Consider the following 23,031-nt stretch of genomic DNA (forward strand, 5'->3'; position numbering starts at 1 on the left):
CCTTTGCTCCCTCCTTCCTTAAGGCCCATTAATACTGAGCACTAAAACTATAACTATAACTATAAAAACATAGTTTTAACATCGTGCTAAGCCAAGTGGATGACAGTGTTCACACCAACTATAAATAAATATAGCCTAATGGTGAAAGATATAGTTATAGTTATCTTTATAGTTATCGTTCCCAGTGGGAACGGTGCTTTAGAAAGTGTTGAAAATAAAACAGTTATGCTGTATATATACTTTGACAAACATACAGATATGCCATGCAGCCATGAGTCATAAAAGGGTTCAAGCCAGTGTGAGCTAGTGTCAAATTAGACTGAGATCATTTTCCGACCCAAAGGACAAATTTGTGCGGCTGATCCTCATCCCTTTCAACTGACAGCCCTGCATCCATCTATCTAACTATGCCTCCATTGCCCCATAGAGGGGTTAATAAAGTACCCTAGCGGAGCGGCGAGGCCCATTGATTGGGCAGGTTTCTAGATGTCTCTTCCTTTCAAGTGTCCCTCCCCTCCACTCCTCCCCCCTGCAGTAAAGTGGATATTTCAAAGTAAGCGTGTTCAATAGAGGCTCGAATAGTTACCAGAGCAGAAGGGCATTGGGGAACTCCACAAGCCATTTAGCTGACAGGTCCGGGATGATTCCCCTTTCAGCTGTCTCCCTCCCAGACACGAGTATCGAACCGTTGAGCCGAACGTAAACTTCTCTCCACTCAGCACGCCGTTAGGAGGAGAGCCAGGGTGACCACAGTCTACAACTATACAGACAGATCGAGAGAGAGAGGGGGAGGAGGGGGAATACAGAGAGGTGAATCAATGACAGATTGATGGATACTGCTTAAACTACTCACTGCTCAACAGCAGGGGCGGGGGATGTCTAAAGTCTACAACTACTGAGATGCAGGGAGAGAGAGAGAGAGAAACAGATAGATGGATAGAGTTGGAGACAGATAGAAAGGGACAAGGCGAAGGATGTACTGTGCTTTTGAGAATTGGTTTAAATAGGCTCTATTCAAATAAATATACAGTGTAAATATATCGTCACTGTTGGGCAGAAACCTTGTATCTCCAAGTTTCAAATTTGTAAACTTTTTTGCAAAGCAAAGCCCTGCTTCATCATACAAGGCCGTCGCACAAAAGTAGTGAAAACAGCCAATCTACAAGCACACAACGCCTCGCGGTGCGAGGCGTTGTGTGCTTGTAGATTGGCTGTTTGTGCTTGTAGATTGGCTGTTTTAAAATGTTAAATACAAAACAAACGGTTTTGGACATACAAGGTTTCCACGACGATATACTGACCTTTACTCTCCGTTCAAAAAAACGTTGAAGGCCAATTATTGGCATAATTAATAATGAGATACATATTGCAAACACAATCTTTAGATGATATCACACAATCGGTACAAAACTTGGGAGATGGTGCCAACCTATGCATTCTGGGAGAGGTTTGTCCCACTGGCCCGTAGGCTGGCAGGACAGAACTGGAGATCCAAACAGATAGTAGCCCGGATTACAGTCGTAGAACACCACGGTTCCAAAGGTGAAGTTCCCGTGCTCTATCTTACTCTGTCGGATGGAGTTGGCCGGGATACCTGGATCTGAACAATTCACCACTATACGGAGACAGAGACAGAGAGACACAGAGAGAGGGGGAGAGAGAGAGAGAGAGAGAGAGAGAGAGAGAGAGAGAGAGAGAGAGATACGTAACAAAACAAACACACACACATAGACAGACAGTTACACAAACAGGGAGATATGTGTTATTTGGTATAAACCAGAGAGAGTTACTGTATCTCCCACACACACCTGTTCTTCATTGCTGCAACCATATTAGTACAGTTAGGAGGGAATTAAGTGGTTAGTTCTGATGGATGTTGTAATTTCCCAGATCCGTCCCACTGCTTATTAGAAAGGTTGTTGTTTTTTTTCCCTTTGCTTGTTAACCATGTGTTCCCTTTATGAATTTTGTATGACCCACTGGCACTGTGATTTTTGAGCAATGAGCTTACTAATTGGACTTGTAATACTTGTAATACTTGTAAGCCTCACCCCTGCTTAGCCCATGTTTACATGGTACCCATGTGAGAAAAGCCGTCTTTATTACTGGGATGAGAATTTGTATATTTCAGAAAAACAACAACAACCATTATTATTTTCCTGAATCCTACAGCAGTGAAGTACGTAACCGTACAGTACACTACAGCATAGTGCCGACTGATTTCTCACATGGCCCTCTTCTAGTGCCACCATGAGGCCGATTTTTGCAAAACACATTTGTGTACACTGCTCCAACATATTTTGGCCTAAAATCACTCAAAGCGGTACATATCCGAATCTGTCTCATTTCCCATATTCCCTCCTGATTGGCTACGATTGCCTTCTAAAGTTTGACGGTCGCTTATCTCCCGATCAGGAAGTCTTACTGGCATTAGTTTGTAAAGAAGTGTTTTCAGGTTGAAATTAGCCATTGGGGTTATGATGGCAAAAGCAGGTTCGAGTGCAGCATCAGGATCAGGTTCCAGCAGGTTTGGGGAAAACGGAGACTGGAGCTGAAGGTGTTCTCGCCAAGTTAAGGTTAAGGGTTATAACAGGTTATAACAGGGCATGGTCACACATGCATGACTGAAACAGTCGCATGCTGTTCCCTTCCATTTTTATGCAAGCAAAGGAGCGCAGATTCCGGTTCGTCCAGTGCATTGACAAGCCGACTCGTGGGGTTAAAAACTGATGAACTCTATGCAACGGCGTAACAGCATGCATTTGTTGTCACGCATGTGTAACCGTAGCCATAGGGTTTCGGCATTATGGGTAAATAGGGAGGAGGGGTTAAGGCGGTATGGAAGATTAAGGGGTAAGTAATGTTAGGGGGGAACAGACTTAACTTTTCTCCCCACCTTTACACGTTGGGGGCGGGTGGCTCCACTGGCGGTTGGCCTGGCACTGAGCATGTGCGGGGCCCTCCATTTCGTAACCGCGGTTACACACAAAGCTGACCACGTCGTTTAGGTTGAAGCCGTTGCCCACCGTACGGCCATATATGGGACTTCCAGGATGGCCACAGCTGATGGCTGGAGGAGAGAGAGAGAGATAGGGAGACAGAGTAAATTGTTGAGTGACAGTTGGACAAAGTGGGGAAAAATACAGTACCCTATATCTTGTGACATGTGACAGCTTGTGACAACAGTCATCTGTGACGCCAGTCGTCTATGACATAATCTATTTCAAAATGTATACAACGTGAATGTGACACACAGACACACACAAGACAAACAGGCCCTCTCATAGATGGCTAAGCTCTTGCAAAGCCGTGCCATAAAAATCAATTGGGCACGAAGGAACATAGAAGGTATTGTCAAGTGGCAAACATATCAGTTGGGGACCAGGGATTGAAGTCAATGAGATGTTTGAATTATGAAGAAACCAAACGTGTAATCTACCTAAGAAAATAAGCTGGTTTCTGTCCAAAGGAAAAGTGTGCTGGCAAGCACACATATACTGTACAGTATGCAAATGCGCTCACATACTGATTAAAGACACAATGGGCCAAAATGAGACTCATTGACTCATTTCCAGGCAGTCTGGTGTTGTGATCAATATGAAGACAATGTTCTCTTACACAAGATATCCCGGTGGTTATTCTGTTTTTACAGCTTGTCTCCATTTAACTGGAATGATCAACTGATCGGCTGTTTAACTGGCAGTACTTTAATTTGAACTGGCAAGGGAATATGGAGAAATTCAATTCAATGGCATATGTAGCCCAATATGTTACATCACTGGTGCAAAGACTCAAATTAAGCATACATAAATTGAGTACTGTAAACCTGTTGTCCGATTAGACATGTGTGGTTTTAGTCATAATCAGACCTAGATTACATTTTTTCCAAGAGACTTGTGTAATGAAAACATGGCAAGCACTTGTGAAGGCGTTCTGTTATTGGTGCATCACTTTCAAAAGAATCCTCAAATCTCACCCAACTACTTTGAATTGCCTTGTTGTTGAAATGTGCTACAAAAATAAAATTATCTTGCCATTATTTGAACTGTTACCCTAACGTTAGCCTCGGAAACCCAGGCTGCCCTAACGTGGATGCTCCCAGTTATCAGACAATTCGTTTTTGGGCATTTATGCTCCGTTTGAGAGGCAGAGAGAGAAGAGACATGCGAGACAAGACGGTCAGATTCAAACCCCTGTCCTCGTGCTCACAAGGAGCATAAGGCCTGTGTGTGCACTAACTGGCCAAGCCACCGGCCACCCAGGCAATACCATTGTAGTCATTACAGATAATGTAGATGTAACTCTGTCACTGATGAATGTTTGTGTCATGTGTGTGTGTGCAATAATGCTATCTCAGCTGTTACTGTCATTTAGATATAATTGACAGGTAATTTCATACAGATGTGACTCAGATGTGTCTGGTGAGCATTCATGCTGCATAACAAAATCGCCTCATTGAGGATGTCTTGCGATGCTAAAATGCAAACAAATCCAATTGTTTCTACCTAATTATACAAATCCAATGCTGCAAGATTTATCTCTGGTTGAAGACACCTGCAAACATGAACCCGAAAGATGAACAGAAAAACAAAACAGACACGAATCCATTTTGGCCATGGATCAAATCCCACCAAGGCCTTCCACGCGTGACTGCCCGGAGAGAGATGTTGGGAGACAATCTCGTCGCATCAGTAGCAGGCCAATCATTTCGTTCGTTGGGATCAGATTTGGTGCAGATATCCTGTGCTTAGAGAACCTGAACTGCCCCGGATCTTTGGGAGTGTCTTCATTCATAATGTGTGAAAACACCAGACACTCGCTATTCTATTATACAGTACAGACCCTACTCACAGTTTTGCCTAAGGTCAACATCTTGGCAAACTGTCCAATGAGTATTGTCTTTGTTTCACTGGAGTGTCGTTTATTCATTTGGTCTACTTGTAAGCCGTATAAGTACTGTGTGTGTGTGTGTGTGTGTGTGTGTGTGTGTGTGTGTGTGTGTGTGTGTGTGTGTGTGTGTGTGTGTGTGTGTGTGTGTGTGTGTGTGTGTGTGTGTGTGTATCTGTGTTTGCCTGTTTCTGTCTGTGTATTTACATGCATATGCTCCCTGTGTATGTGTACTTTACTGTGGCCAGTGGCAGTGTTTGCATGCATGTGTGTACAGAACACACTCTTTCTCTGTGACTCTCTCTCTGAGAGAGAGAGAGAGAGAGAGAGAGAGAGAGAGAGAGAGAGAGAGTGAGAGAGAGACAACAGGCGGAGGGAAAAGAGAAGAAAAGGACATTAACAGCAGAGGAGGGGAGATGAGTGGAGGACAGAAGGGTAGGAAAAACCAAGATGGAGGAAATGAGAAGAGGAGGAGGAGAAGAAGAAGAAGAGCAAGTGGGGACGAGAGGAGGAGAGTAGTGAAGCAGGAGGGAGAGATGCAGAGGTCTTTTGAAGATTCAGTTGATGAGTGAGTCCCTGCAGCATACACACACACACACACACACACACACACACACACACACACACACACACACACACACACACACACACACACACACACACACACACACACACACACACACACACACACACACAGTCTCATCGTCATTCTACATTTGTGCCAATGAACAAGGTCCTCTCATCTCCATAATTACAGTATAATTTGGTTCCGAAACAATTTCCCACAATAACTACTGCATGAATAACCTCGATAACACAGCACAGCCCAACCAAACACACAGAAACCACACACGCACGGACGGATGGACGGACGCATGCACGCACACACAAAAGGTGTTATGATTTACTTGCAGCTCAGTGGCCTCGTGGTTAAAGTGTCGAGATTGGGAGGCCAGGGTTCAATGTCCACCTGAGTCATGCCAAAGAAGACTATAAAAAAGGTACCCCATGCCCCCCTGCTAGGCACTCAGCATCAAGGTCTGATGCTGAGTGCCTGAGACACGCTAGCGTCATGTCCAGGGGGTGTACTTGTATTATACTGCCTCATGCTAAGAAATCCGCTGATAATGTGTGATGCTGAACCCCACGCTGCATGAGAAGTGAACCAACCATTGATTCCCAAGGCTACTTACTTTTGTGTTCTCCTACAGTAAATGGAGAATATCATAATGTTCATTCTTTATCCTTTTCCCCCCCCTGCCTTTGTCATTTGTCATAAAAGGCTGCTGTCACCATGTCGTCTTCAAATCCCCACATGGAGTGTGTGGCCTTATTGAACTGGATTGCGACACCACTTCCTGGCTGACGTCCCAATTTCCTGTGTAGCCCACATGTTATGTTACAGTATGGTAAAGGAGCACAGGTGGTGTTGTGTGGATGTGACCCGGGTATGAATGGTCATGGCATAGGCATACTTTATTTGCAGGCAGGTAAGCATAATATCAAAGCCTAGCCTGACATGGTCAAGTCAACATGTCCGTGTTTTGCCAGATTAAAAGAAAATTGTAGGAAAGTCTGAGGTTGGTCTAAGGAGGTTTGTGTTAGTCAATACAAATGGCTATCATGTATTTTCTTTCTTTTTGGGCACCCAGCTGTTGCCTGCCAAAAACGTTTATACATTTTACCATTTTTGGCCACTGGGGGGCACTGTTCACTAATATATGAGACAGCAATGTGTTCACTGCTCTCTGGGCAGCCTGTGATGCTGATAAAAAAATATAAAAAAATAATTCATGTAATCAGCTTTCTGCACACCTTCTTCAAGATGGCCGCCAAAATGGCCGCCATTCACATGCTGTAATTGTTTGTGTGTGTTAATCTAAAAATGGATTTTTCTTGGGGTTGATTATATTTTTCTGCCAACTGCAAGGGGGCAATGGACATCTTCTGAGAGTTTTTTTTTTTTCCAAAAAATGTTTAATTTCTTTTTTTTTTTTCATTTTAATTTTTTGTAAAAATCCTGAAATTTCTTAGATAGATTTTTTTTAACCCTTGGCAGGCAATGTGTTAAACCACTTTTCAATAGTTATGCCTGGGGACTGCCCCATAGGTCGAACTCCCGTTGGGTCGAACAGTATCGGCAGGTTAGCTACTCACCAGCGTCGGCAGATTAGCTACTCACCATCGTTAGTTTTACTGAGGTTAGGGTTAGGGTGAGGGTTGGGTTTAGGCATAGTTTTACTGAGGTTTGGTTAAGGTTAGGTTTAGGTGGTCGGACCAAAGGGAGTTCGACCTATGGACATGTTACCGTTATGCCTCAGATGTTAGATATTCGTCTGGCTACTGAGAGATTAACTCTCCTACTGCCAGATTATTTATTTATTTATTGGGTCTGGTGCCATCAAAAAGCGGCTTACCTTTGCGACGTTATAGTAGATAGATAGACATTTTTTTTTTTTTTTTTTTTTTATTGTGCAATAGTGCACTTTGGTCTGCCAGGCAGCAGAGGGCGGCGTCATGCGAGAATGAATGTGAATTTGCCTGTTATGTGTTGCCGTACATTCAGACCAGTCACTGGCCACAGAGCCTCACAGCCAGAGAAATCAACAAGGAAGTGAATTGGTCTCCGTTGATGTTAACGCATAATGGATTTTTTACACCATCACCGCGGAAAATGTGTTTACAGTACACGGCGGCGCGACCCCTCATCAGCTTCAACAAGGTAAACGAACGAACGAACGAGCGCCGTATTGGCGCGGAGGTCTCTTGAGAATTGGGGCGAACAGGAACGTCCAAAGCGGTATAAGAGTTAATCACGGCCTGTTCTTTGTTGTTGTTTTCTTTTTACCTCCGACTCATGCTCATGTATAGATCTGATACTGGCACGTTTCTTGTACCCGTGATGTATAGATTAGTGGTAGTGGTTTGTTTCCTGTAAAGATCTGTGGTACTGGAAGGTTTCCCATACCACTGATCTATAAAATAGCGGTAGTGGTTTGTTTTCTATAGAGATCTGAGGTACTGACATGTTTCCTTGACAACACAGTTTATTTTATGCTACACTGTAGAATGTGTAGCACTAGTAAGACGCCTCCTCGCCCTTTGGGGCGAGGTCGTGCCAATTCTTGGCCGTATATCGGACCCATAGGCCTACAGTATATGGAGATCCATGTATGTATACTGTATAGTACATCCCTTTTATGCCCATACATGTAGATCCCTGTCTGAACCAGCCGCACAGATATGGGTTGTCTTACTCCACATATGGGCATTCCCATATGAAGTCCTGTTAGATATGGGCTTAATATTGATGACATGAGGGATCTCCATATATGGGCATAAAAGGGATTCTGTGGAGATCCCTAACTGAACCAGCCACCTAGATATGGGCCATGTCTTGGCCAGGGATTCTGGGGAATACCCATATATGGACTTTTACATAGGTTATGTAATGATAATAATAATAATGGATTGCATTTGCGAACTCAAAGCGCTTTTACAATGGTCCATTCATTCATACGTTGGGAGGTGAAGCGGCGAACAGTCAACGCCAGCGTCCTCACTTCCCACATTCACACACCAATGGTGGCAACTGACAAGCTAACACCATTGGAGGCAACGCAGGGTTCAGTGTCTTGCCCAAGGACACTTCGACATGTAGACAGGAGTAGCCGGGATGTGAACCGCCGACCCATTGGCCAACCCGCTCTACTTCCTGAGCCACAGCCGCCCCTGTCACCTGTGATATCACATGTGATGTCACAGTGATGTGTCAAGGGAACCAACCCATAGCCTGTAAAATGTGTACACACACGGAGACAAGCTGTGACATTTCTCATGGTAAACTGCGACCTTTGGTCGCAATAAGAGTGTTAACTTCACTGTGTACAAGATATGACCTGTCCATTTGGTGTATTGAACAAACACTGTGGATTTCACTGTGTAGGATATACTTGGGTAGAAAATAGTTCTCTACGAAACTGTTCACAGCTAGGTCTGTGCATTATTTTCAGCAGCCAGCATCATTACATCATTTCTGTGAAGAGACTTTGCTGCCAAGCTTTTCAAATGGAAACATTCTGTGGTTTGAGTGCCACAAACCCAATGCCATTACATCTATTGGTAAAAATGTAAAAACCTGAACAAATCACACCGATACTATCCAGATGGATAGATACAGTATATAGCACATTGAGTAAGAGGATTCAACCTACTTTATCATTTACATCTCCATAATTTGGTAGAATAGAGTGACAATGCAGAGGTAGCGGTCATAGACACACTTGAACTCAGCTGAACTGCACCAAAACTCTTCAAAGATATTTATGTATGTATGCACTACTAATGTTCTCCTGAAAGTGTGAAGAACTCTGGCGACAGCTCTAGTGTTAGCGCTGCTTACGTTAAGCCTTTGACACAATTGATCATAACATTCTGGAGGAATTGGGTCGGTACAGCCGAGACGTCCCCGCCTGCGCCGACTCTCATCTATTCTGTCAGACACAAATGCAATATTCTCAGTTGGTGTTACTCCCGGCCCCGACAGACAGACAGACAGACAGACAGACAGACAGACAGACAGACAGACAGACAGACAGACAGATGTATATTCTTACGTATGCAGACAGGTAGCTGGCCGGACCACTGGTTGTCCTGGAGACAGATGCGAACGGACGAGCCAATCAGCCTGAAGCCGGGCAAGCATTGGTACACGACCGTATCCCGGTAACCAAAGTTCTCTCCGATGACCTGTCCATTCACGATGGTTTCCGGGATACCACAGTGTCCGGCTGGAAGAGAGAGAAGCCGTGTTAAATGACGTGGTGATATACACAAGAAGTAACTTTGACACAGTGACTTTTTAAACAGGGTTACATTTCAGAGACAATTTAAACATCCATCCATAGACTTGTCGATTGTCAATCATGATGGTTCGCCGGTGCATTCTGGAGTACTCTAGTCTAAAGCACTGTTTTGAATTTAATATATTTAGTTAAAATATAAAAGCCCCCTTCCCCAATTCTGAGAAGATATTCTTAAAGAGCCCCACCCCCATGCACAAAAAGGTTAATAGTTCATTTCATGATTTTTCAAACTGTTGATGCCCCTGCTTATGAGGCCCAATCAACTTGCATAGCAAAAGAATATATATCTATATATTTGTCTTGTTACTAAGCTCTTGTATGAGAAAAAATGAACACGCCATCCAGAGTTTTGCATTCAAAATGCACTGTAAATCCACGGCAGAGGGAAAATCCCTTAAGCTTCACCTCCGTACCATGTATTTACTGCACTGTCTACCTATCCTTATCTCTGACAACAGCATTTGTGAATGTGTGCATGATTGGGCATGTACTGCACGGTTGGATTAGAGGCCTTTCATTATAAATGAGCACACAACATGCTGTGCACCAAATATGTGGAACAAACTTCAACTGCTGCAGGTGTTCTACAACTCTGTTCTACAACTCCGAGTGCCGCGCAGCGAGCTTGTAGATCTGCTATTTTTGAAAAATCGTGAAAATTAGAATTTTGACCCGATTCTATAAGTGTCTTTTGAATCCTTCTAAGGTTTTTTTTTTAAAACGTATGTTTCTATGTCAGCAATCTGGCCAGCCATCGTCAAAGAAAAGGTCCTTTTCACTTAACTGGAGCTCAGTTAGTCTGTTCTTGAGAGACTACATGTGAAGGACCCCCAAAATGATATTTATTTGGCCACGGACCCCCATTTCAAAATATCTAGTTCCAGGGACCACCCAGAAGCAAAATTTGAGTTACAAACGTTCGCTTTGAAAATACATATATTCAAAGATTTGCACACATTTTCACGACTTTTTCAAAAATAGCAGATCTACAAGCTCGCAGCGCGGCACTTGGTGCCGCGCTGTGAGCTTGTATATCTGCTATTTTTCACTGGTTAAAGCATTCAATAATTCTAGGCCTAAATGGGTTAAATATATTCATATATGGAGGACACACTCCAAGTTTGAGACTGTTTCGGTCAGGCCACACCCGGGTTATGCCGGGACAGATAGACATACAGTACACAGGTTTCATGAATTAATAGGTAAATAATCATACCTATATATAATGTATCCAAATTCTCCATTCATTAATCATCTTTAAAGAGGTGGTGGCATAGTTTTGTACTTTTTCTGTTTTGTATGTGTCTATCTATGGAGTTAACATTACTCTAAAAGACCCCCAGCTGTGGTTATAATGTGCACATTTGCCTTCCCTGCAAATCTGCCTTCCCTGTATATTTCTGGTCACATCCTGAAAGCCTCTGAGTCAAAAGGCCCAACTGAAATACACTGATATCATGACATCATAATATCATCCCCTCCCCTTTTTACCATTCAACAACAATGTGGGTGTGGCTAACTTGGGTGTGGCCACATAAAAAACATAGTTTTAACACTTTCTGTACACTTTTTTGAAAAAAAATAACCTTCCTCCAAGTATAATCATAATACCAGACGATTATTGTAGGGGGGAAAAATCATGGCAAAATGTCTTTAAAACCCTCTAAGGCCCAAATATAGAAATACTTGAAATAAAAAATTGAAAAAAATCAGATGGTGTTGTAGGAGTCCTAATAAGAGGAAAATGTAATGTTTTTTTCAAAAAAATGTTTTTGTAAGGTTTTATAGCCATAAATCATAAATCATAAATCATGCTCTAATTTACATATGGGGGATATTTTTCACAATAATAACATATGTACATGTTCTAGACATTCTGATGATCACCCAAAAAAATAGTACAGGCATTTTACTTATGTTTTTGTGAGGAATAGCTTCCATGAAAAAGTGAGATGTTGTTCGTCAAAACTCTGGAATGTCAGCGGGTGTGGCGGGTGTGAATGTCAGCCCCTGTGGGGGGTATTTATATGCAAATGTTGTGGCCAATGGCATTGTAATACTAAACAATAGAATCCAATGGTGATGTTTAGGTGGTAGGGGGAGCTAAAATACAATTATTTAAACCTTTTTTTGGATAAAATACAAACGTTGTAATATTACAACAGTGGGCCTTAGAGGGTTAAAATGCTTTGTATGTGTCTGTGTTTGAGCATGTGTGTGTGTGTACTTTACTGTATGCAAAACTTTGACTTTGTACGAGCCTAAATGACTCCAGACCATTATCAGCGTCTTTGTACCTAAACATCTTGTTTCGGTTCCGCTCCACAGGCCAGATGACAGGCACTCCCTGACGGCTGACCCCACCAGCATGAAGCCAGGCTCACATGTGAAGATTGCTGTCGCGCCGAAGGTGGTCTGTGTACCGATCTTCCTCCCACTGGGAGGGGATGGCAGGTCACCACAGGAGATTACTGAAACACACACAGCGCGCACGCACACACGCATGCATGCACACACGCATGCATGCACACACACACACACACAAAAAGACAAGGATAATTATTTATTAGAATCAAACAATACGATTTCAAAAGGTTCAATTAGGGGAAGGCCTTTTGATTAAAGTATGTTAAAAGAAGTGATTTAAAAAGAAGGAATTCATTTAGCAGCCTGAGCTCCTCAGGCAGATCATTCCAGAGCTGATGGAGCCCTGCAGGGGCGTCACAAGGGGTAGGAAAGTGGGACTGAGTTACTAGGGCCCAAGGTGGTGGAGGGGCCTTAATTATTTTATACTTTAGCTATTGAAAAATAGCAGATATACAAGCTCACGGCGCGGCACCGAGCTCCGCGCTGCGAACTTGTAGATCTGCTATTTTTATAAAAGTTGTGAAAATGTGTGAAAATCTTTGAATATATGTATTTTTTAAGCGAACATTTCTAACTCAAATTTTGCTTCTGGGGGGTCCCTGGAACTAAATATTTTGAGATGGGGGTCCGTGGCCAAATACATATCATCTTGGGGGTCCTTGACATAGGTTTCTTGCACACATTTTCACGATTTTTCAAAAATAGCAGATATACAAGTTCGCAGCGCGGCACTCGGTGCCGCGCTGTGAGCTTGTATATCTGCTATTTTTCAATAGTTAACATTCATGGGGGGCCCGCAGTGAATCCTTGTACCCAGGGCCCAGAATTTGGTGTGACGCCCCTGGCGCCCTGACGGACACCCTTTGTCCTCGGCCTCAACTCAGGAACAACAAGCACGTGAACTGCACACATATTGTCGCTGTCACATATCGTCGCTGTCATGTCGAAACCATGTATGTCCAACAGACTGACTGTTCAGGAAAAGGTTGAAAGATTGAGATACAAGGTTTCCGCCAGACACCGATATGCAACGGGAATGCACAAACACGTACGAACACACGCACACTTAATGATACTCCCAATGCAAGAAATAAAACCAGTTTTTTCAAGAAAGCTGAGTTGCCCAATGCTGAATGCTTTTTCTTTTCTTTATTCAAGCTTAAAGAGACAAATCTTGGGTAATGAGAAACACCAGGCTCAATTTCAAAATGTCAGTGAATCACTTTTAGACCAACGAGACACATTCTGAATGTGAAGGAATCCCTTTAACAAGGCTCGGTCAAAACCTGCTATATGGCTCGAATGGAAATAAGTCATCTCTTAACTTTTGGTGTGCTATCCTCGACCTTTTCAATGAATACATATACTGTATGTCACAGTGTAAAGTGTTATATACCTTTATATATATATATATATATATATATATATATATATATATATATATATATATATATACACTGTGTATATATATATAGTATATACAGTATATGCCGGAAGGCCTTTAATTTGAAACAGTGGATTCACAAAGCAGCAGTTTTTTGTGGGAGGCAAACGTCTGGAAACACAAGACTAATGGTTAACCATTGGTACTCAACAATAATCAACGAATACTAGAGCAGTCTATTTAAATGGGGAACTTTTGCATTGCTCATTCCTGCTTGCTGTATGTTGCTGCTTACTGCAGTTACTGCTCCTTTTAGATCGCTGCTCACCCTCCACCACCCCAGCTAGTAAGCTACCACCTGTTGTTTTAAATCTGCTTTCATGTTCTAAGGGCAGATGTTGTGTTCTACATCAGAGTACCTATAAGCAGATCCACTCATCATCAAACCAAAAATACATGTATTGCTCATTTCATATTCTGTACATTCAAAAACTAGTTTCATTCAATCCATGACTTGTCCTGACTCCTGACTGAAGCCAAGCAAGCATTGGTATATTACTAATAAAGACTGAAATTAATCAAGATTGAGCAACTGCATGGCTTATTTCTGGCTTAAAGTTTAACCAGAAACTGTTTTTGTTGGACTGTATCAGGGAAATAGAGATTGTTTCCAGGCAAGCCACCAGTACAAGCTTTTAGCTTTTTGGAGAGATTATTGCTCTGTGATTTGCTATGTCATTGTTAGGCCAACTGGCTGACCAATGCTGTAACTTCCCATCTCAGTGGCTGACTCAGTCAAGTTAATCAGTCAGTCAGTGACATTCATGCGCATGTGGTGCAAGTCCAGCCAAAAAGGATGTCATGGTTTGGCCATGCCGATAGCAGGCAAATCAATGGAAAAATGGCAACTGTGATTTGTCCCAGTTTTTCAATACAATTATCAGTTGTTACAATTCATTTTCAACAATGATATTATGAATATCCCAACAAAACACAGACATACTCCATTTAGGCCTGAACAAATCTGTGTCAATTTAGATTTGAACCACTTTAACCATTATTTTATGCTTTAACTAAGTGCGGCACCGATTGCCGCACTTAGTTAGCTGGTAGATCTGCTATTTTTCAATAGTTAAAGCATTAAACAATTCTTGGCCTAAATGGGTTAAACAAAACACATCTGAGCAGCAACCACATTGGTTGGTTGTCATCACCGTCACTCACTCTGACAATGTGGCCTCTCGTTCCTCCAGCTCCACACGCCAGTGGCCAGGCACTGGATGTGGGCGGGACCTAATCGGTAGTAGCCCGGATCGCAGGTGAACACGATGCGAGTTCTGTACTCGTAGTGGGAGCCGTTGACGATTCTCCACCGGCCGTGCTCCAAGGAGAAGGAACCGATGCTTGGACACACAACCACTGTTTGGGGGCGAGACAGAGAGATAGAGGAGGGTGGGGGGGGGGCAGGGGGGATTGAGAGTGATTGAGAGAGGTGTGTATGCAGGACTTAGAACTAATGCAATGTGAGACAGGGTCGGTGGATCTTTGGAAGTTCATGTTGATGTATAATGTTTAAAGGTATAGTTGATCCCCAAAATGACCTTTTTTATTTTTATTACTCAGCCCATGGAGACTTGAATTCATGGATATTTCTTTTTGTTTTTTGTTGCATTCCTAAGTCAATAATTTGAGGAGACATTTTGTGTCTCCCGAGGGAACAAAGCATGCTCTTTGTGCCTACATAGGGAATATGGTCATGAAATGATTGGCTTAGGAATGCGACAGAAAAAAAGTGAATTCAAGTCTCCATAGGGTGAGATTGTTTGGGGGGTAGAACTATCCCTTTAAGGGTGTTGTGGCTACTTTCACACAACCTACTGTACCTAAAAGTGAGCTGACATGCAACTTTGATCATGTGGTAAAAGGAGTACTGTATGTCTACAAGCTGCACATAATGCTGACATGCACACGTGTTACTAACCGGAACATCTGGGTATTTTATTGTGGTTACTCCAGGTCCCGTCGGGCTGACATATGGCTGAAGTCAGCTCTTTACTGGAGAGTCTATAGCCGTCGTTACAAAAATAAGCCACCCGCGTTCCGACAGAGTAGTCCGCCGTTAAGACTCCGCCGTTCGTTGGCGCTTTGGGTGCCCCGCATGACACAGCTGGAAGACAAGGACACATGTTGGTTAGTAAGACTGACACAGATGCTAACAGAGGCCAACTGTGCCCATCAGAAAATCTAATTCCCCTTAAACATTATAGCCCACATCATTATGTTTACACCATGTATAGTGGAGTTGGTGAAATAATTTTGTGAAAGTTTCCTTCGACTGCAGTTACATTATTAAAGTAAAAATACATATATTTTTTAAATTTTCTTAGTGATCAAGTTTTAAATTTATTTTGTAGCTGGAGGTTTGGACAAGCATGTCAGCTGCACAGTACTAGAGCCATTTGACAATTCACCCTTTTGTTAGCCTTCTGGTTGGTCCCTGACTGACCAACCAGCAGGCTCTATCTGCCTTGTCCCGTCGTGGTTTCTGCCTTTTGTATGTTGAATTTGCTAAAACATAATTTTTGGAGAAATAAAAACATTTAAAATATATCACTATACTGCCACTGAGCAGCTCCATTTTAATTAGAATTGAACACACAGAATAACAATACGAAGCAACTGAATTAAAATGGTAGTAGATGGAGTGTCCCACCAAGACACAGCAACCAATGGGTGTGAAGGGGGGCGGGACAACGGGTGGGACTTGACAAAGGGTGTATTTTTCAAGCAAACATTTTGTAACTAAAATCTTCTGGGCGGTCCCTGGAACTAAATATTTTAAGATAAGAGGTCCATGGCCAAATTCATATAATTTTGGGAGTCCTTGACATGAAAAAGTTTGAGCACCATTGACATAGAAACATAGGTTCTTCAAAAAACCTTAGAAGGAAAGACTTGCACAAATTTTTCAAAAATAGCAGATCTACACGGTGCCGCGCTGCAAGCTTATATATCTGTTATGTTTCAATAGTTAACGCACAAAATAAGGCGTAATAATGCGTTCCCAGTCTAAAGGGGTTAAACCCCCTCTTCCTATGAAGAACATTGATGGGGGGCCCGCAGTGAATCCTTGTACCCAGGGCCCCGGATTTGGTGCGACACCCCTGGTATCAGCTTCCTGATGGTAGCAGCGTGAACAGATTGTGGCTGGATGCTTAGTGTCCTTGATAATCTGTTTCGCCTTGGCTATGCACCATGCCCGCCCGCCGCGCATGTCCACTACACGTACGCCCACTTGGCCACTCTGGCCACTCAGCAAGAAACGCTTCCGCGGGGGTCGTATCACACACTGGTTAGCTTTAATCGGACACGCAGAGCAGCACGCGCGGACACATGCACAGTAGTCTGGTGTTAAAACTGCTCTAATGTGTCATTGCGGGGTCTGGGGAATGGGGATGCATCGCTGTTTTATCAGCCCACACGCGCACTCTGAGATACTTTGATTATAGGACCGTTTTAGCAAGCTTCCACTGTGCTTTGATCAACGATGCTTTAACATGAAGTAAATATTAGGGTTTGATGTTTACCTGCTATGCTGGTTTCTTTGTAGCACAATAGCACATTCTGTTTTTTGTTAGAGCACTCTAATTACTCGACCATTTACCCTGCAGTTGGTTGACTAGGATTCTTTGTGCACTGGATGAGAGCGTACCTAAAATGTTAATTGCTTTTTTTTTGCGGTAGATTTATTATTCTGGTAGATTTAGGTAATTCTCCTATTCTGTGTTCTGATTATCTGGGTATGATTGGCACATCCTTTGTGTCTGTATTTAATAATTAAACACTGACGTAAATAATACAGTATTTGAAGCATGTTCAAGTTATATTTCACATATAAATAAGAAACCCCATCTCATAAAGCCCTCTTTTCCCTGTCTACAGGGCCTATGTGTCTGAAAACCAACAGATCTAAGTGTTCTGGGTAGAAAATGAATGTGCAATAGCAGGTGTAGCATTCAGTGACAACAAGCTTTGACAGGACAACTCCACAGTGGCACCATGAAGAATATAGATGACAGTCCCAGTGGAAATTGTGAATTCTATACGAAGCTTGTATGGCGGTTTTATGGTTTTTTTGGTCGCCTATTAGGCTGTTTGCAAGGAAAAGATATCCATCTTGCCAAACATTTTGCTCTATAGGGACTTTAAATACACTGGCTTTAAGGCTACATGTCACACAGCAGTCGTCCATATTTTCTCTGCTGGTGACATTGCTGGCTGGCTTGGTACCACCTAAGAGCTCCAGAGTGGTATTTATGTTCGCAGGAGGAAGTAAGAAAAAGAGGAGGTGAGACATGAATTTTTCATCATTTCATTGAACTGTACTCCTGTGACATGATGGATTACTGCATGTCCGATAAAAGGGCTACTTTGCAACAGAGACGAGCGACAGAAGGTTAACGCCATTGCTGAAGCAGTTCTTTTTTTTTGTGTCCCCGCATTGCAGGCCCACCGCCACGAGGGGGCAAGCGGGGGCTTTGCCCCCTCAGTTCTATTTTATAGACCCCCCCCCCCCCCCCCCCCCCAACACGCACACACAGTTTCGGTTTTATGTACCCTATAGAAAAATTGCAAAAACAACAGAAATATTGGCCGAGATACAAGTGTCACAGAGACGACAGCAATGAAAACACCTTCTCTGAAGTAGTAATTTGGAGGGTAATTTGAAGACTTGGAAAGGATCGCTTACTCAGGAAGTTGGAGCAAACACACCGTGAGGCTTAAGTCCACTGAGAAAACGTACAGACAGAATCGAGCTGGTTTTCTATTTCTGCTGTTTTGGCATGTCAGGGACAGATATAAATTTAGGTTATTTGCATGGGGCTGCGCAGCACTGCCGCCGGTACTGAATGGAGAGCAGGATAGATAGACAAAACACATCACTTCGCTTCGGCCTTGCTTGGTTATTGTGGTTGTAAATAGAACTTTCAACCCTATTTTTTCCCCCCCTCTCTATTAATCGATTGTTTTCTGGCTTGGATCAATAAGAACTAAAGTAATCAGTATCACAATGAAAACAAATATTTTTGTGGATTAAAGAAAAATATGTTTTTTAATATTAGTATTTTTCACAGGGAGATTTGGTTTAGAGGGAGAAAAGGGGGCAGGCTTAGTAAAGAGCCCTTAGGGATGACGGTCAACTATTTAATAGGGTTTATTAAAGTGGTTTTAATTTGGCTATTATTTTGTAGATTTTAGCAGTATCTCTTAGTGGTCAGAGTCATTCATCAATCCTATCATTGTGCTTGTAGACCTACTTTCTGAGTGCTCCGATTCCCTAAATTGTGTGAGGAATGAGGAGACAATATTGGCTCCAGCACTGCTGTGAAATACATTTATTTTTGTAACGGTAGTCCTAGTGTTGTCGTTATTTAGCCTTTCTGGGACTATTGCATTGTTCAATCAATGAATTTCATTTAATTTCATTAGACCTGTACCACCAGACCAATTTTAGGTAGTGACCTGGCAATCTGGCCCAGATATTCATTTCATATGACGACCACGACACACAAACGCATGGAAAAGGTGAGGTAGGAAATGGTTTACATCTAGTCAAAATGACAAGATTTTGTTGACACATACAAAGAATAGTGCTGTTCAAAAAAAACTTTCAACACACACACACACACACACACACACACACACACACACACACACACACACACACACACACACACACACACACACACACACACACACACACACACACACACACACACACACACACACACACACACACACACACACACACACACACACACACACACACACGCACCCTGGCAGGCCGGTACAGCCGAGTCCCAGGCGTGGTTTCCCAGTCGGGTGCGGCGGCAGGTTCCCGTGGCATTGCCGAGGAGCCGGTAGCCGCGGTCGCAGGCCCAGCGCACCACGCTGTTGACATGACCTCCTGTCTGGGAGGAGATGGAGCCGTGGAGGGGAGAGTCTGGGGTGGAGCAGTACAGCGCTGGAGGCACAACAACAACAACACACAAACCCTCAGAGAACTGGCAGCCGCTAGAGGTTTTCTAGTACCACAACAACACATTCTCTCCCTATAGTACAGGGGTCTTCAACGTGTTCAGGCCAAGGACCCCTTAGTTGAGAGAGAGATGAAGCAGGGACCCCCACAACCTCTTCATAGATTCCATATAGTTTCATTATTTGACAGCACAATCATTAGTGTATTTTGGATTCATATCCATGATGTATTTTTCTGATATTTAACTACTTGAACCATCCATACTTAATAAACTTGACCTTTCATTCAGTACTTAGTCGGCTCTTTTTCGCCTCTAAACCAAACCTCTTTGCCGAAAATAGCCGATCTACAAGCTCACTTGTAGATCTGTTATTTTTGGCTAAAGTTTATGGACGCTACCCACTGAGCACGCCGTCTAAAAGTGGTCTAATAGACGTATAGATTTGAACGTTTTTTAGTTGTCTAAACTTAGACTAGACGACTAATAGACTTCTAATAGTCGTCTAAATATAGACGGTCTACATTTAGACGACTATTAGAAGTCTATTAGTTGTCTAGTCTAAGTTTAGACAACTAAAAAACTTTCAAATCTATACGTCTATTAGACCACTTTTAGACGGCATGCTCAGTGGGTAGGGTTCAAGTGGTTAATATAACAAAGGAGAAAAAGGTTTCTATCATTCAAAGATTTGGAGGACCCCCTGTAGTAACTCTGAGAATCCCCTTGGGGTCCCGGACCCCCTGTTGAAGACCCTTGCAATAGCACATTGTAGCTTTTCGGGGCTAGAAATCTTGTATCTCCATATTTTAAAGTTGCTTGGATTTTTGTGTAATTTAACACTCCACTGCCCATTTCATCATACAAGAGTTCCACACTGGCGGTTAAGTCAGTCTGTGGCTTGCATTAATATTTAAATAATGAAAAGTATTGTGACTTAATAACTACATTGGATCCATCGGAACATAAGGCTCTTTTTTTCCATATCCTGAAAAGTGAAAGATTTGGACATGCTGAGTTGGTAGAAGTGGACGTCACACTGCTCGGTGGACGCGCTTGGGCACGCGTTATGGGGTTCAAGTCCGCTTCCGGCCAGGGTTGGGATCCTTTAGGATTTGAACTATTGCCTCTTAACGGCCCGATTCCTTAACGGTTCTATTTAACAATTCCTATAGGGGGTTTTAAATGGACCCTAAGCTGTGTTCAAACCTGAAGCTATTTCTTCTATTCTAGTCGATTCTATCGTTTCACTTTGGTCGCGAGTCAAAAACACCCGTAAAAAAAAAAGAGTCCCAACACCAAACACCAACAACATTTCCGACATCAACGATGACTGGCTGTCAGGACGCGATGGCTGGAGTGGGGGGAAGCGAAGGTCGCTTCAGTTGGATTTTTTCAAGTGGGCCGAAGATCAGGGGTGTCAATTGGGTATGGCAGGGGTATGCAGCTGCCATACCCTGGGTCCAGAGGAGAGAATAAAAGTTACTTTTAAATATAAATCCATGAATGTCTCTTTTTCTATCTGTGCTGGTTATTATGTTGTTAAATTACAGTAAAATAACTACAAATGCAAAAGGTCCCTTTAACACCTGCGGAACACGTTTACTAACATGTCAAGTTTAGCTGCACTTGAACAACCGTTCCAGGCTGCCATATCCAGCCCAAGAAACCGTAGAAACCTGTGTAAAAAGCTGACAAAAATCATTTTTTTCAGACATTGTGAAAATAGCCGATCTACATGCTCACAACGCCTCTTTTTTCAGACATTGTGAAAATAGCCGATCTACATGCTCACAACGCCTCTTTTTTTCAGACATTGTGAAAATAGCCGATCTACATGCTCACAACGCCTCGCAGCGCGAGGCGTTGTGAGCATGTAGATCTGCTATTTTCACAATAGAACCGTGTTGTACAAAATGTAATGCCTCTTTTCCATGAGGACTCCCATCTTTGCCATACCCTAGCTTTTGCTGAACTGACGCCACTGCCGAAGATACAGAAGCAACCGTTCACACCGTTCGTGCCGCCCTGTTCGCATCGCCGTCTCGTCTTTGTATTGACTTTGTATGTAATCGCGCCGCTCGAACAATCCAGGTTTGAGCGTAGCTTTACAGGTCCATTTGGTACAAAAACAAATTGCACCAGCGGATTTGCCTGATTCCAAGAGTCAGTTTCTGTCGACGCGGGAGCGAGCATGTGTTGACTGCAGCAACCCGAAACAATGAGCTGTTACTAATGTTCACAGACTGAGTGAATACTGTCTGACAAGTGCATCACGTTTATTAATAGAGCTGGTTAGTGAGTTAGTGAGCCTTGTCATTGTCTCCAAAATACCGACAAAATTTGCATTCTAAACGGGGAGTTTAAACCCACACAGGTAGTATCGAAGTGTCACATTTTTGTAACGTATTGATGACAAAAGTTGTGCTAGCAAGCTTGAAGCAGATGACAAAGTCATGCTAGCAAGCTTACTGACAATACAATGACTTGCAATAAGGACACAAGTTTAGACACGTTCAGAACAGACTTAACTGTTTCGAGCACGTCTGTTTTAAAAAATCTGTAATGTGACAATATATGTGACAAATTGTGCTTCAAGCATATGGACATACATTATTCATGCAGGTATCTAAAATGTGACATCTCCCTGAAATGAGATTACAGGGGGATTAAAACATTGGCCAAACAAGGACAGATGGAAAGTTTCCTGGGCACAAAATATTGATCCCCCACTTTTACTTTCGACGAGGATTAAACTATAATGTGTTTTGGCAGGTCTTGCGGCCCATCACCTCTTTCCCCTTCAGTATATGAATGTGTTTGTTGTATGAAAGCCAACTAAATCAATGATAATTTCTCATCTGATTAGCCTTGTCTGGGATATTTGATCTGACGCTAAAGAGTCAGAGCAGGCAACGGCATTACTTCACACAAAGAAACGTTGCGTTCCCTTTGCTCAAAGAGCACAACGCCACTGCGAACTCTTGCATCTGGAGTCCAAACTACTGTAGCAGGGGGTTTTCAAACTTTTTTGACTCAGGGCACCCCTGTAAATAACGTTTTCATCCACGGCACCCCTGAATTACACTATTGGAGAAATATCTGTTTCCATCAGAACTGACTGAAAATAACGCTATACTTGACCACTTGAACCCCAGCATGCCTATTCTGGGGGGAGGGTTCACCAAAAATAGCCGGTCTACAAGCTCAAAACGCGTCACAACGTGACGCGTTGTGAGCTTGTAGATCTGCTATTTTTGGTGAAGAGTTGTCGTAGATGGAAAAAGAACTCATCAAGTACAGTGCAAATCAGGTCTGTTTTACTAAGCATAGTGAAGTGATATTGATGTAGTGATATTGATGATTTTCAAATATTATCAAATTATCTTGCGGCACCCCTGGACTGGCATCGCGGCACCCCAGGGTGCCCCGTCACCCACTTTGAAAACCCCTGTACTGTAGCAACCTTCTTGTCACAGAAACAGCAAGG

At 42.9% G+C, this 23,031-nt stretch overlaps 1 protein-coding gene across 1 annotated transcript in view; it reads right to left on the bottom strand.

Annotated features, from left to right (window-relative positions):
• The window catches only part of csmd3b (CUB and Sushi multiple domains 3b), a gene marked incomplete at both ends in the record, with an annotated part of 797,030 nt that overhangs the window by 44,541 nt on the left and 729,458 nt on the right, over positions 1-23,031 (bottom strand). Inside the window, 8 exon segments of the mRNA XM_080735998.1 lie at positions 587-760; positions 1,430-1,615; positions 2,885-3,070; positions 9,504-9,677; positions 12,050-12,223; positions 14,728-14,922; positions 15,485-15,670; positions 19,340-19,528. Coding sequence (XP_080592124.1) covers positions 587-760; positions 1,430-1,615; positions 2,885-3,070; positions 9,504-9,677; positions 12,050-12,223; positions 14,728-14,922; positions 15,485-15,670; positions 19,340-19,528 — 1,464 coding nt within the window.

Source organism: Nannobrachium achirus (assembly GCF_963921795.1).
Source record: "Nannobrachium achirus genome assembly, chromosome: 10".
In the NCBI taxonomy this organism is placed as follows: Eukaryota; Metazoa; Chordata; class Actinopteri; order Myctophiformes; family Myctophidae; genus Nannobrachium; species Nannobrachium achirus.